The 15,177-nt window shown below is 42.6% G+C and overlaps 1 protein-coding gene across 2 annotated transcripts in view; it reads right to left on the reverse strand.

Annotated features, from left to right (window-relative positions):
* Positions 1-15,177, reverse strand: part of PKHD1 (PKHD1 ciliary IPT domain containing fibrocystin/polyductin) — a 484,027-nt gene that overhangs the window by 376,565 nt on the left and 92,285 nt on the right. For both annotated transcript variants that reach the window (XM_047795623.1, XM_047795624.1), the window contains one exon: positions 13,656-13,806. In XM_047795623.1, coding sequence (XP_047651579.1) covers positions 13,656-13,806 — 151 coding nt within the window. The remainder of the gene's footprint in view (positions 1-13,655; positions 13,807-15,177) is intronic.

Here is a 15,177-nt window from a genome sequence, read left to right on the forward strand (position 1 = left end):
ATTCTTCTCAAATGCTCATGGAACATTCTCAAGAATCGACCACATATTGGGACACAAAGCGAATCTCAATAAATTTAGGAGCATAGAAATTATCCCAAGTATCTTCTCTGACCACAATGCCATGAAATTAGAAACCAACCATGGGAAAAGGAAAGAGAAAAAAACCTACTACATGGAGACTAAACAACATGCTACTAAAAAACCAATGGGTCAATGAGGAAATCAAGAAGGCAATTAAAAACTACCTTGAAACAAATGATAATGAAGACACAACCTCTCAAAATCTATGGGATGCTGCAAAAGCAGTGCTCAGAGGGAAATTTATAGCAATACAGGCCTTTCTCAAAAAAGAAGAAAGATCCCAAATTGACAACTTAACCCTCCACCTAAATGAATTAGAAAAAGAAGAACAAAAAAGGCCTAAAGTCAGCAGAAGGAAGGAAATTATAAAGATCAAAGAAGAAATCAATAAAATAGAGACTCAAAAAACAATAGAGAAAATTAATAAAACCAAGAGCTGGTTCTTGGAAAAGGTAAACAAAATTGACAAACCCCTGGCCAGACTCACTAAAAAGAGGAGAGAAAGAACCCAAATAACCAAAATTAGAAATGAAAAAGGAGAAATCACAATGGATACAGCAGAAATACAAAAACCATAAGAGAATACTATGAACAACTATACGGCAACAAGTTTGACAATCTGGAAGAAATGGACAATTTTCTAGAATCTTACAGCCTGCCAAAACTGAATCAAGTAGAAACAGACCAACTGAACAGACCGATCACTAGAAATGAAATTGAAGAGGTCATAAAATCACTCCCTACAAATAAAAGTCCAGGACCAGATGGCTTCACAGGTGAATTTTATCAAACATATAAAGAGGAATTGGTGCCCATCCTCCTTAAAGTCTTTCAAAAGGTTGAAGAAGAAGGAATACTCCCAAAGACATTCTATGATGCCACCATCACCCTCATTCCAAAACCAGACAGACATACCACCAAAAAAGAAAACTATCACCCAATATCATTGATGAATATAGATGCAAAAATTCTCAACAAAATCTTAGCCAACCGAATCCAACAACATATCAAAAAAATTATACACCATGACCAGGTTGGGTTCATCCCAGGTTCACAAGGATGGTTCAACATACGCAAATCAATCAGCATCATACACCACATTAACAAAAAAAAGTCAAAAATCATATGATCATCTCAATAGACACAGAAAAAGCATTTGACAAAGTCCAACATCCATTCATGATTAAGACCCTCGCCAAAGTGGGTATAGAGGGAACATTCCTGAATATAATCAAAGCCATTTATGATAAACCCACAGCAAATATAATACTCAATGGGGAAAAACTGAAAGCCTTCTCACTCAAATCTGGAACAAGACAGGAAGGCCCACTCTCACCACTGCTATTCAACATAGTTTTGGAAGTCCTAGCCACAGCAATTAGACAAACAAAAGAAATAAAAGGCATCCATATAGGAAGAGAAGAGATCAAACTGTCACTGTATGCAGATGACATGATACTATACATAGAAAACCCTAAGGACTCAACCCCAAAACTACTTGAACTGATTAATAAATTCAGCAAAGTAACAGGATATAAGATTAAGATTCAGAAGTCAGTTGCATTTCTGTATACCAGCAATGAAATATTAGAAAAGGAATACAAAAATACGATACCTTTTAAAATTGCACCTCACAAAATCAAATACCTCGGAATACACCTGACCAAGGAGGTAAAGGACCTATATGCCGAGAACTATAAAACTTTAATCAAAGAAATCAAAGAAGATGTAAAGAATTGGAAAGATATTCCATGTTCCTGGATTGGGAAAATCAATATTGTAAAAATGGCCATACTACCCAAAGCAATCTACAGATTCAATGCAATCCCTATCAAATTACCCACGACATTTTTCACAGAACTAGAACAAACAATCCAAACATTTATAGGGAACCACAAAAGACCCAGAATCGCCAAAGCAATCCTGAGAAACAAAAACCAAGCAGGAGGCATCACTCTCCCAGACTTCAAGAAATACTACAAAGCCACAGTCATCAAAACAGTGTGGTACTGGTATCAAAACAGACAGACAGACCAATGGAACAGAAGAGAGAACCCGGAAATAAACCCTGACACCTATGGTCAATTAATCTCTGACAAGGGAGGCAAGAACATCAAATGCGAAAAAGAAAGTCTATTCAGCAAGCATTGCTGGGAAACCTGGACAGCTGCATGCAAAGCAATGAAACTAGCACACACCCTCACACCATGCACAAAAATAAACTCCAAATGGCTGAAAGACTTAAATATACGACAGGACACCATCAAACTCCTAGAAGAAAACATAGGCAAAACACTCTCTGACATCAACATCATGAATATTTTCTCAGGTCAGTCTCCCAAAGCAATAGAAATTAGAGCAAAAATAAACCCATGGGACCTCATCAAACTGAAAAGCTTTTGCACAGCAAAGGAAACCAAAAAGAAAACGAAAAGACAACTTACAGAATGTGAGAAAACAGTTTCAAATGATGCAACCGACAAGGGCCTAATCTCTAGAATATATAAACAACTTATACAACCCAACAGCAAAAAAGCCAATCAATCAATGGAAAAATGGGCAAAAGACCTGAATAGACATTTCTCCAAAGAAGATATACAGATGGCCAACAAACACATGAAAAAATGCTCAACATCGCTGATTATAAGAGAAATGCAAATCAAAACTACCATGAGATATCACCTCACACCAATCAGAATGGCCATCATTAATAAATCCACAGATAACAAGTGCTGGAGGGGCTGTGGAGAAAAGGGAGCCCTCCTGCACTGTTGGTGGGAATGTCAACTGGTACAGCCACTATGGAGAACAGTTTGGACATACCTTAGAAATCTATACATAGAACTTCCATATGACCCCGCAATCCCACTCTTGGGCATCTATCCGGACAAAACTCTACTTAAAAGAGGCACATGCACCCGCATGTTCATTGCAGCACTATTCACAATAGCCAGGACATGGAAACAACCCAAATGTCCATCGACAGAGGATTGGATTCGGAAGAAGTGGTATATATACACAGTGGAATACTACTCAGCCATAAAAAAGAATGACATAATGCCATTTGCAGCAACATGGATGGAACTAGAGAATGTCATACTGAGTGAAATGAGCCAGAAAGACAAAGACAAATACCATATGATATCACTTATAACTGGAATCTAATATCCAGCACAAATGAACATCTCCTCAGAAAAGAAAATCATGGACTTGGAGAAGAGACTTGTGGCTGCCTGATGGGAGGGGGAGGGAGTGGGGAGGGATCAGGAGCTTGGGCTTATCAGACACAACTTAAAATAGATTTACAAGGAGATCCTGCTGAATAGCATTGAGAACTTTGTCTAGATACTCATGTTGCAACAGAAGAAAGGGTGGGGGAAAAAATGTAATTGTAATGTATACATGTAAGGATAACCTGACCCCCTTGCTGTACAGTGGGAAAATAAAAAAAATCATTTAAAAAAAGTTAAAAAAAAATTAAGCAGTGGGGTTTTGCTTTCTTAATCCCCGCACCAAAGTGAATTTTAAAAACATAGATATTTCTAAAACCAATTGCTACGATCCAACCAGCCAAACACCAGGATTGGGTGAAAGCTATTTTGTAGTCACTGAATAAATGAATGGGGTGAGAGACCTACAGAGACTTGGTCTTGTCAAATCAAGTAACACACTTGAAGACCCCAGCTTTGATCACAGCACTTTTAACCTAAGAAACCATCCCTAGTGCCAATGATAGTGCGGATGCCGTAGAGGAAAGGGCTGTCCACCCACAATGCAAATCTGTATCCCTCCCTTCTCTTCCTACTTGTGATCTGTACCAACTGCCTGCATCTCCTCACCACTCACTTACTCCTTAACCCCACAAAGCCTGGTTTTCCTCCCCACCAATACTGTCCTGCAGCCTCAAGCATCACTAAGGACCTCCTGATCAGCACTTTTCCTGCCTCATCACCCCTTCCTTCAATCTCTCCCCTCTCCTGGGTCCCCCAACACTGCAGCAGGAGTTATCAAACATACTTTTAGCAACAGAACCTTTTTTCAAAGGAGAACTTGCCTAGAACACCTGTTGACTACCATATCTTTAGAGAGTAGTGTTAAGTCATCAAATCTTGTTCTTTTTTTTTTTTTTGTCTTTTGCCATTTCTTGGGCCACTCCCACAGAGGTTCCCAGGCTAGGGGTCGAATCGGAGCTGTAGTCACCAGCCTACGCTAGAGCCACAGCAACGCCAGATCCAAGCCGCATCTGCAACCTACACCACAGCTCATGGCAACGCCGGATCCTTAACCCACTGAGCAAGGCCAGGGATCAAACCCGCAACCTCATGGTTCCTAGTCGGATTCATTAACCACTGAGCCACGATGGGAACTCTGAAAGCTTGTTCTTCTTTTTGAAGGTAGTTTTAGATATTCATTACATTGCCATAAAAATTTTTTCATCAGCCTGGAAATTGCTACCAAAAAGAAAAGTTGGGTTGTTTTATTGGAAGTGCCTTGACTCTAAATATTTACTTAGAACTATTATTTAACGTCAGAATGTTAACATCTTAACATTATTGAACACTCCGAAACTGGATCTCTTAACGTTTCCTCTGATTTGGATTCATTAAGCTTTGGGGAGTTCCCACTGTGGCCCAGCAGGATCTGCATTGTCTCTGGAGCGCTGAGTCACAGGTTCAAATCCCTGGCCCAGCACTGTGGATTAAGGATCTGGTGTTGCCACAGCTGCAGTGTAGGTCGCAGCTGCGGCTCAGATCTGATCCCTGGCCCAAGAATTCCGTATGCTGGGGGGCATCCAGAAGAGAATAAGTACATAAACAAACAAATACATACATACATACATACTTTAGAGCAATTTTTTTAAAAGGTTTGGAGATCTATGGGATTGTATTTTCCATCATATTTGGGAAACTGTTGGCCATGATCTCATTAAATAGTTTTCTATCCCTCCTACCTCTACCTCCTTTTCCATACCACCTGTCTACATAAGCGGCCCTCAACTCCAGCCATCCATGGCTCCCCAGGGAGAATGCTTCTCTCTTCCTGGGTTTTCTTCCCCTGCACTGTGTCTGGAATAGTGCCCCCAGCCAAAAAGTTCCTCTCCTTGCCTGTTTCTCTTCTCTCAAGGCTCACACCCTTGTACCATCTGTTCTCCAAAGCCTGACGTATATTCTGACTAGTTTCATAAGTGTGTAATCTGCAGGGGGGTAGGTCTAAAACTCATCACTCTCATGGCCAAAACCAGAAGTCTGTCCATTGCACTTAAGAGCAGTGTACTAAAAAGCTAAGTGGACCCTCTGTGGAAGGGAGGCTTGGTGAGGCTTTCACATATCAAAAATCCATGGGTCTCTACTTGGGTTTGATTGCTCCAGAAAAGTATCTTCCCATCTCCTTTCTGGAAAGGACAGACCTTGAATTACCAGGGTGCTGGGGCTGAGCAGAGGAAAGACTTTGGTGGGGAGGCAGGGGAGGTTGACCTCTCTTTGAAGATCCTCCAACCATTGCCCAGATTCCCATTGCATCTCCATCCCCCCTCCCCTGTGCTTGACTGATATCAAGCACATAATTAATGTGTCACTAATTCAGCTTGTCCATAAATTATGCCTCTGCTTCCTGGAGGATGGAATAGAAATAGACTCTGATTGGGTCGAGTAGTAGTAGCATCCTGGGGCTCTAGCTACTCTATAGAAGATCCCAAACAACCCCTGCCTGCCTCAAGCCCATTCCTGGTACTTCAATTACTCTAGGGTCCAGTGGGGCAAACTGTCTTACTTTTTAACCTGCATATCCCTTTGCAGGAAATTAATTTTGATTTTCCTCCTCCCCCAAAGTCATCTGCATCCTCCCATATACTTTTCATCTCCACCTAATGTTTGTGCTGTTACAAATATCTCACTTTTATCAAAGAAGGGGTTTATGCCTCTGTTTCATTCTCTCCTTTTCTCATATCTATTTGAAACAGGAGGTTCCTGCCTCGGCTTGGTTAAGAATCCATTCTTAACTGGAGAAAGTTTCACAGCCCTATTTTCAACAGTTTTCACTCTGGTTCTTGCCATTTTCTGGGTTTTTTGTTGTTGTTGTTGTTGTTGTTCCTTCCTCTTTGTTCTCATATCATCTTCATTCTCAGATTCATTTTATGAGTTGCCAGAGCACATCATTTTTCAGAGAGAGTGCACATGGGTGATAAACTTTCTGAATTTTCTATAGCGTCTGTCTTTGTTTCCTTCCCACTCCAAGTCATATTAGATGGGATATAGGATTCTGGGTTTTAAAATATCTCCCACATAACTTTAACAGCACCATTTCCCACTTCTTTTTCCACTGATGTGGCAGATCAGATGTTCAGAGAAACCTCTTCAGGTTATCACAACGGAAATTGTTGGGTAAACATCTGGATGAGCGGAGTGCAAGTCAAGGGATTCCTTGGAGGCAGAAACGAGAAGGCTGCTTTCTCTGCCCTCGCTTCCTTCTTTTCCTGAGTACATCATGGAGTTCCTGAGTCACCTTGGGCTTGGCAAAGTTTAACAGAGACTTGGCCGAGTTTCATGCTACAAAGGACCAAACCTACATCCTGTCCCCAAGCAAATAATCCCTCTTCGCTGTGTGAGCTGCTCTTCAGACACCATCTTGAGAACCCCCAATCCATGTTCACGAGAACAGAGAAAAAGAGAGAGAAGGAAAAGGAGGCAAACTGGCCCTAGCAGTTCCTCCAAGCAACCCTTTCATTAGTCATCCTGATACCTGCCCTCTCTGATGCTCAAGCTTCAAATCTCTCCCACAGCTCCACTGAAAAGGCTAGCTGATTCTTTCTATCAGTTTTCTCTAAACTGGCTTTGCATTGTGCTTACTCCTCTGTGATTTCTCTACCCACCTAAGCCATTTTGCTCTTTGCCCTTCAGAAATGCCTCAAAACTTCTGTTGGTCTAATGGCACCTTATTGTGTTTTCCAGCACTCTTTGAAATTTTTTTCTTTTTCTAATACCTTTTCTCTTGTTTCAGTGTACCACAGTGATACATAGTAAGTCTAACCAATGTCTTCTGAAGAAGGGAGAAATGTACCTGTGCTAAAATGGAAAGATGATGCACTCATTAATTTATAAATCCACTCACATAGTTAGTAATTTTGAATGGGATCTTCTGGTATATTAGGCAAAATTCTAAGCTTGGGCAAACAGTGACAAAGCAAATTTCCTCTTTTCGAGGAGCTTATATCTGAGAGTGCCACTAGGTTTTATAAAAATATAAGTTGAAGAACAGGAGTTCTCATCGCGGGGCAGAGGAAATGAATCCAAATAGGAACTGTGAGGTTGCAGGTTCGACCCCTGGCCTTGCTCAGTGGGTTAAGCATCTGGCATTGCCATGAGCTGTGGTGTAGGTCGCAGACACGGCTCGGATCTGGCATTGCTGTGGCTGTGGTGTCAGCCAGCGGCTACAGCTCCGATTAGACCCCTAGCCTGGGAACCTCCACATGCTGCAGGTGCGGCCCTAGAAAAGACAAAAAACAAAACAAAACAATAAGTTGAAGAACAATATAAATGACACAATAACATCTTTGTGTGCAAATGAGTGTACATACGCCAGTACCTCTGTGCGTGTGTGTGTGTGTGTGTGTGTGTGTGTGTGTGTGTGTCCCTTCAGACAGAATCTTCAGGGGGGTAGGATTAGAGAGGCAACATGTGAGAAGGCTTCTTCTAACTGCATTTTTTATATTTCAGTATTGTTCATTTGTACAATTGAGTCAGCCTCTGTTCTAGGCACTTTGGACATAGAGCGAACAAAGCAGGAAAATATTTCTGCCTTCTTGGAAATCATATTCTAGCAAGAAACACCAGACACTAAACTATAAACATAATAAACTAGTATTATATGAAACATGTTAGCAGGTGATAAGGGCAAAGGGAAAAATAGAACAGACTTGGGAAAATTACAAGTGTAATATACCGAGTGAGCAGTCCTGGGGTACAACTTTAGACAGGATGGGAAGGGTAGACTTCATTGGGGAAGTATAACATTTCAATAAAAAGTTCAAGCAGAGGATTGTGCTTGAAAAGGGAGGGGAAAAGATGTTCAACATTGGTAATTATTAGAGAAATGCAAATCAAAACTACAATGAAGTGTCACCTCACACCATCAGAATGTCCATCAACACAAGTCTACAAATCATAAATGCTAGAGAGGGTGTGGAGAAAAGGGAACCCTCCTGTACTGTTGCTGGGACTGTAAATTGGTGTCGCCACTATGGAAAACATAATAGAGGTTGCTTCAAAAACTAAAAATAGAGCTACTATATGATCCAGCAATCCCACTCCTGGGTATATACGTGGAAAAAACGAAAACCCTAATTTGAAAAGATACTCGCACCCCAATCTTCATAGCGGCATTATTTACAATAGCCAAGACATGGAAGCAACGGAAGGGTCCATGAACAGTGAATGGATAAAGAAGATGCAGTATATATGTATAATTGAATAATACTCAGCCATGAAAAAGAGCAAAATAAAGCCATTTGCAGCAACATGGATGGACCTAGAAATTATCATACTAAGTGAAATAAGTCGGACTGAGAAAGACAAATATTGCATCACTTACATGTGCAATCTTTATAAATGATACAAATGAACTTGTTTACAAAGCGTAAATAGACTCATAGAAAACAAATTTATCATTACAACAGATTTATCATTATTAAAGGGGATAGCAGGGGTAGGGATAAATTAGGAGTTTGGGATTAACAGCTACACACCACTATATATAAAATAGATAAACAACAAGGACATACTGTAAAGCACAGGGAACTATATTCAATATCTTGTAATAACTTATAATGGAAAAGAAACTGAATATATCTATGTATAACCAAATCGCTTTGCTCTACACCTGAAACTGATGCAATACTGTAATCAATTATACTTCAGAATAAAGAAGATGGAGGAGGAAGAGTATTCTAAGCAGAAGGAAGAGCAGAGGCAAAAGTTTCAGTATGAGAGTGGGCTTGGCATGTTACAGGAACAGCAAGGAGCTGACGGGCCTAAACAGAGCTGGTACAGGTGAGGTAAAGTCAGAGAGGAGCTGGAGGAGGGGACGTGGCACAGAGATGGCCCTTTAGATCGGCATAAGGACTTGACTTTTTTTTTTTTTCTTTTTTAGGGCTGCAACTGCAGCATATGGAAGTTCCCAGGCTAGGGGCTGAATCAGAGCTGTAGCCGCCAGCTTACGCCACAGCCTACACCAACGTGGCTGTGGGATCCGAGCCATGTCTACGACCCACACCACAGCTCACAGCAATGCAGGATCCCCAACCCACTGAGCAAGGCCAGGGATTGAACCCATGTCATCATGGTTACTAGGCAGATTCATTTCTGCTGCACCACAACAGGAACTCCCAGTACTTGACTTTTTTGAGAGAGAATCTGGGAGCCGTTGGAAGGTTTTGGGGAAGAGTGAAATTGTCGGACAGATTTGGAAGGGATCACTGGGGCTCCATTAGAAGACACTGAAGACATGGGGCAGCAGGAGAGGCAGGGAGACTGGCCCCGAAATCTTCAGTGGGAAGCCATGGTGGAGAAGGGAACGGAAGACTTGCTAAAGAGCAGTCAGGTTAAAGGCATAGACAACAACAGGATTTCCTGATGGGCCTGATGCGGGATTTGGAAGATCAAGGATGATCCCCAGCCTGGGCAACTGAAAAGCTGCTGTCAACTCAGTTCAGGGCTATAGTGGGAGTGGGGGTGCTGGGGAGTGGGGGTGCAGGGGTGAGCGGCAGTGCAGGTCAGGAGTTCAACCTGTTAGACTTAAGATGTAGTTTCAAAATCCAAGAGAAGATACCAGTAGGTGAAGTTTGGGAATCAGAAGTTCAGGAAAGAGTTCGGGGCTGGAGATTACAATTCAGGAATCATGAGCATGGAGATGTGTGTGTGTGTGTGTGTACATATATCTATATATGTATATACATTTCAAATATTTGACAAGATCATTTTGCAAAGTTGGAGCATAATGTTCTTACCTACCACATTTAACTTTCAATCTCTCTGAAGACATTGTCTCACACCAGTTAGCAAGTGTCAGCTGTTGCGTGTGCCCCCACCTCTCCACTCCTTCTGCCATTCTCCTCCTTTTCTTATCTCTCAGCTTGTTCCATTGGTTCCCAGGGCACCCCACAGCTAGCCACCAGCCCAATGGAACTACATCACACCTGGGACCACACAGTGACCCCTCAAAGACTACTGGTCACCTGATGAACTAAAGGACCAAATGCCTAACCAGCCATCACAACCTGACCCCGGCCCATCTTTCCACACTGACGACTCACGAGTGGTAGTTCCAGACCTTTGCACACACCATGCTCTGCCCACTATGCCTATGGGCGTTGGCTTTGGTGCCTTGGGCACACTGGGTTCTCCACCACAACTGCCTTTCCTCTGCACCCCTACCTGCCTAAACCCTGCCCATTCTTCCTGGCATGATACAAATGCTACTGCTTACCTCAGCAGACTGTCCCATCCAAAGAGAATCTCTCCCACCTCTGAACCTCCCCTCGAGGGTAAGGGAACGAGTGAGGCATGGGCAACATTTCACAAAGTGAGGGCAGCAGGGCAGACACCAGCCCCCAAAGAAATTCTGGGAATAACGGGCTCTGCACACAAACGACTTCAGGCAATACTCTATACAATAGCCCCCTCCTGGAAATTTACATTATGCATTCATATACTGAATGTTCTCAAAAGTCCTTTTGTTAATATATAGGTATTTAACCCAGCTTTCATAAATGTATTTACTTCTGGAAACCTTTATCCCAGAATATAAACATTTCATGGAACTGGTGTTTCCAGGTTCCCACGCACTACTTGGAGCTGGAGGTCTGAATTCTAGCCTTTTTTTTTTTTTTTTTTTTAGTCTTTTTAAGGCCGCACCTGTAGCACATGGAGATTCCCAGGCTAGGGGTCAAATTGGAGCTGCAGCTGCCAGCCTACACCACAACCACAGCAACTTGGAATCCAAGCCTCATCTGTGACCTACACGGCAGGTTGTTGCAACACTGGATTCTTAACCCACTGAGCAGGGCCAGGGATCCAACCAGCATCCTCATGGATACCAGTCGGGTTTGTTACTGCTGAACCACCATGGGAACTCTATGAATTCTAGTCCTTTTTAAGCACTTATTAGTGCTCGTTCTCTCTAGGGCCAGGCCTGGATAAGGTAATTGTGTATCCTAAGGTCCCCGGATTGCCCAGCATCTATGGGATAACCAGACATCCCTGAACTGGAGTTTCTGAGACATCGGCTTTAGGCTCGTAGGTTTTGAGACACAGCCCTCTGGTTCCTAGAGATGAAATGGCTTACTTTCTCCATGACGACCTATGGCCTCATGGGTTATGATACTAAATGCCAGCACTGTGACCTTTATCAGGTCACCTCTCTTAATGGACCTCAGTGAACTCATCTCTTAAATGAAGTAGCTGGTGTTCAACTGTGATGAACTGACCCCCCTACCTCTTTCCCATTATTTTTTTTATTTCTTTCCTGGAAGAGGACATCGAACGTGATTGGAACTCAATAAGTACATGCTGTATAAATATTTAAAGATGACAGACATTTAGACCTCCAAAAAACCTCAGAATTAGTCTTTGAGATGATGGAGAAATTCAATGAAATCTAAGAAGTGAAATGATCTGGTCAAAGCAGTAAGCACTTTGGAGAAATGACCCGATCTCATTTTCTAGCACTGAGACCAGCAAACAAACGAGCATGGCCAAGAGCAGCCAACTCTGGACGTGGACTGCGTGCAAGGTGCAGGTCACAGCTGCTCACACGTCAGAATCCTCACACCAACCTGATTATTATCCCCACTTTACAGATGGTAAAACTGACACACAGAAGGATTAAATGGCCTGAGGTCTCCCAAGCAAGAAGTGAACTATTCCAGCCCCAATGGTCCAGCTCAAAGCCCACCTCTAATCCCCGTGTCACCTGTCTCTGCCTCTCTGTCACCAGCATTTGCCCAAGGAAGCGCTGCAACAACCCCAGGATTTTTTTGTTTGTTTGGTTGGGTTTTTTTTGGCTGTACCCATGGCATGTGGAAATTTCCAGGCCAGGGATCAAACTTGCATCACAATAGCAACCTAAGGCACTGTCGTGATGATGCTGGATCCTTCACCCAAGGAGCTACATGGGAACTCCACCCCCAGGTTTTTACACAGGCAGAAATTGAAGCCCCGAAAGACTGCAAGCTTGCTCTCTGTCCCACCAGCCAGTCTGCAGAGCACAGCTCTCTTTCCAGAATCCAACACTGATTGGGCATCTCACTGCCTACTAGAAACCTTGGGGAGACATCACTGCACCAACTGCTGAGACAGGGCATGGGTGTGAAGAAGAGGCTGTGATTAGGGGAAGGTGGAGCTGCTGAGGACAAATTACAGCTGTCAATGTGTTGAAAGGAAAAGGGGCCTTGGGGCTGGGGGAGAGGGGAACCCAATGAAGGGAGAAACAACAGCCTTCTACAACCATCTGAAGGGACAGAAAAGGGGCATGAGAAGCCCGGGAGGTGACAGGATGGACAGGGAGACCCCCGGGGGAGGGGGAGGGGGAAGGCAGACAGGGAACAGCTTAGAAAGGACAGAAAAAGCATGTGGTTTGTAATTGCGTGCATTTGCAGCATGAATCCAAAAGTTATAGAAAAACATGCATTGAGAACCCAGGAAGCACAGCTCGAGCTTCCCCAGAGCAACCTCCGCCAGAGGATCTTGGATAGTGTGTGGCCCTTAAATAGGTGCTCAATAAACATTTGCTCCAATAAAAGAGATGAAAGAGGAAGATCTGAGGATGGCTTTCATAAGGAGAAAGACACCTAAGGGAGTAGATGCTCAATAAATATTATTTTTTATCCTGTGTACCGTGAGAAGCCTGGAGAATTGCAAATGATTATCTGATATGTTTCCAAAGAGCCCTTCCCCTCTGATTTCAGTTCTCAAAAATTCCCTGGGAGGCTATGTGATCTCTCACTGGGGACTTTGAAGAACACATTCTTAGAAGAGCCACTTGGAGGGGGTGACTAAGATGATTTATGATGGGTAGAAAGACAGACCTCTTCTCTCCTCGGTCCTCATTTCCATGTCATTCCCTCTGAAGTGGAAGTTTCCACACTGCTCTGCAGAACCCAGGGTGAACAGGCTGGGCCAGCAGGTACAGCCATCCCACCAACCAAGGATGGCTGGCTGATTTGGAAAACTTCCAGAAGGGCCTGGGTTAAATTGTAGGCCATTAATTTTATGGAGAAATACACCACAGAGAGCTTCTTTCAAACATGCTCACAGAAAGCAGGACAAAATGCTGAGATTATCTGCTCAGAATTTGCTTTAAAAGGGCCCAGGCAGCACTCATTTATTTTTTGAGAAAATATATGATTAACCATAGTTAAGTATGAATTCAGATGCTGTGCATTAGACCAGCTCCTCAAAGTTGGAGAGCATTTAATATTATATATAGCTGCCATTTGGGCTAAATTGTTTTTTTAATGTACACAATATTACAAATTTAATTTGAGCTGTTTGAATCAGTCTGTAAAAGAGATTTGATTATACCTGAGTGTTCTGGCCCCAGCTTTTCCGTATCTCAGTAATCTTGGCGGTAATTGGCTGATTAGGCGTCTCACACTCCATCTTTGCCTCAGTTTCCATGGTAATGGTACAGGAGCTATTATAGATGAGAACTTCATCTCTTTCCACTTTAGGGCTGAAACGAGAGGGGAGGTTAAATGGGGTGTCATCAATCTTAATGAAATGCAATTATTTTTACTCTTATTAATCATTGCAAGCCATTAGCTTGTGGCAACTACAGGCCACCATTTGTCAAATTTTGCAAATTTCTGTAATTTTGTTTCCATTCTTTTATTGTTTATTTGTTTTCCCTTTATCTGCACACCCTGCAATGAAAATGCACATGGTAAATATCTTTCACTGAGGCCTTTCTCTTTTCCAGATCTATCAGGAACATTAGCAAAAGCTTCTCCAAGCCCAACCAAGTAAGCAATGCACAGACAGTATTTCCAGTTCCAAAAATGGAACCAAATGCTGGGGAAAAAAAATTTTTTTTCTCTTCCCCTTCCCTCTTCCTGTTCTTACACTCAGTGTTGGGGGACTGAATTGCTTGAATCCCCCCAGGGCAGATGGAGAAATTGGAAAACCCACACAACTGGCTAACTGGTCCCTAATTCCAACTGTGAAAAAATGAGCTCATTTAGGCTTTCAATTCCCTCTCCCCAGCTGATGGCAATGAGGCTCTGTTGCTAGCAGTGGAACATTAACTTAGTAAATTAATTAAACTTACTTAACAGCCCAGACTAAGGAGATTCGATATATGTGCCAGTTATACTATCAGCCACTCGCTTTAAAAGTCCTCTTGCTTTAAGGAGAGAAGCCAGACTGGATTGAAAATGAAAAACAGCAGTGTAGCCTCAGAAAGTCTAAAAATATGTGGTCCAGAGGAGATGAGAGCATGGAGTTTGCAGGGCATGGCCCCCAACAGGTGTGATATTTATTCAAGAATAATCCTGCCCGTAGGCAGTGTTGCAATGATCTCAAAGATTACCGGTAATAATAATACATGATGTTTTACACTTTTTAACGCTTGCATATGTATGATCTCATTTCAGTCTGGAACATAGGTAGAGGCATAAAAAATGCAACCCAAAGAGATCAAGGGATTTGCATAAAGTGAAACACACAAAGTACGGCAGCTCCAAAATGAGAATCCAGGGGTTCCGTCTCCTGGAACAGTACTCTCAAGTTTCGAGAAGCTGACAGAAAATCGCCACCAAGATGGCAGATCCCCTGGGGAGGCCAGGAAGGGTAGTGAAAAGGAAGGGTAAAAGGTCAATGCCCAAGAAACTATCCATCATGTGGAACCAGACCATCTTTGTTCAAATCAATGTCAAAAACGTTTCTCCCACAGTTTGCTAGAAATAATGAGCGGGATAACTACCACATCTCCTTAATCTTCTGGTGTTCGTGCTAAAATATCCCCACACTGTGTCCCCCCAAGATATGACTGCTGTCTTCTAGACCTACTACAGTCTGTGACTGTTTTAACATCGCGCAGCCCTAA

Source organism: Phacochoerus africanus, chromosome 9 (assembly GCF_016906955.1).
Source record: "Phacochoerus africanus isolate WHEZ1 chromosome 9, ROS_Pafr_v1, whole genome shotgun sequence".
NCBI classification, from domain to species: Eukaryota; Metazoa; Chordata; class Mammalia; order Artiodactyla; family Suidae; genus Phacochoerus; species Phacochoerus africanus.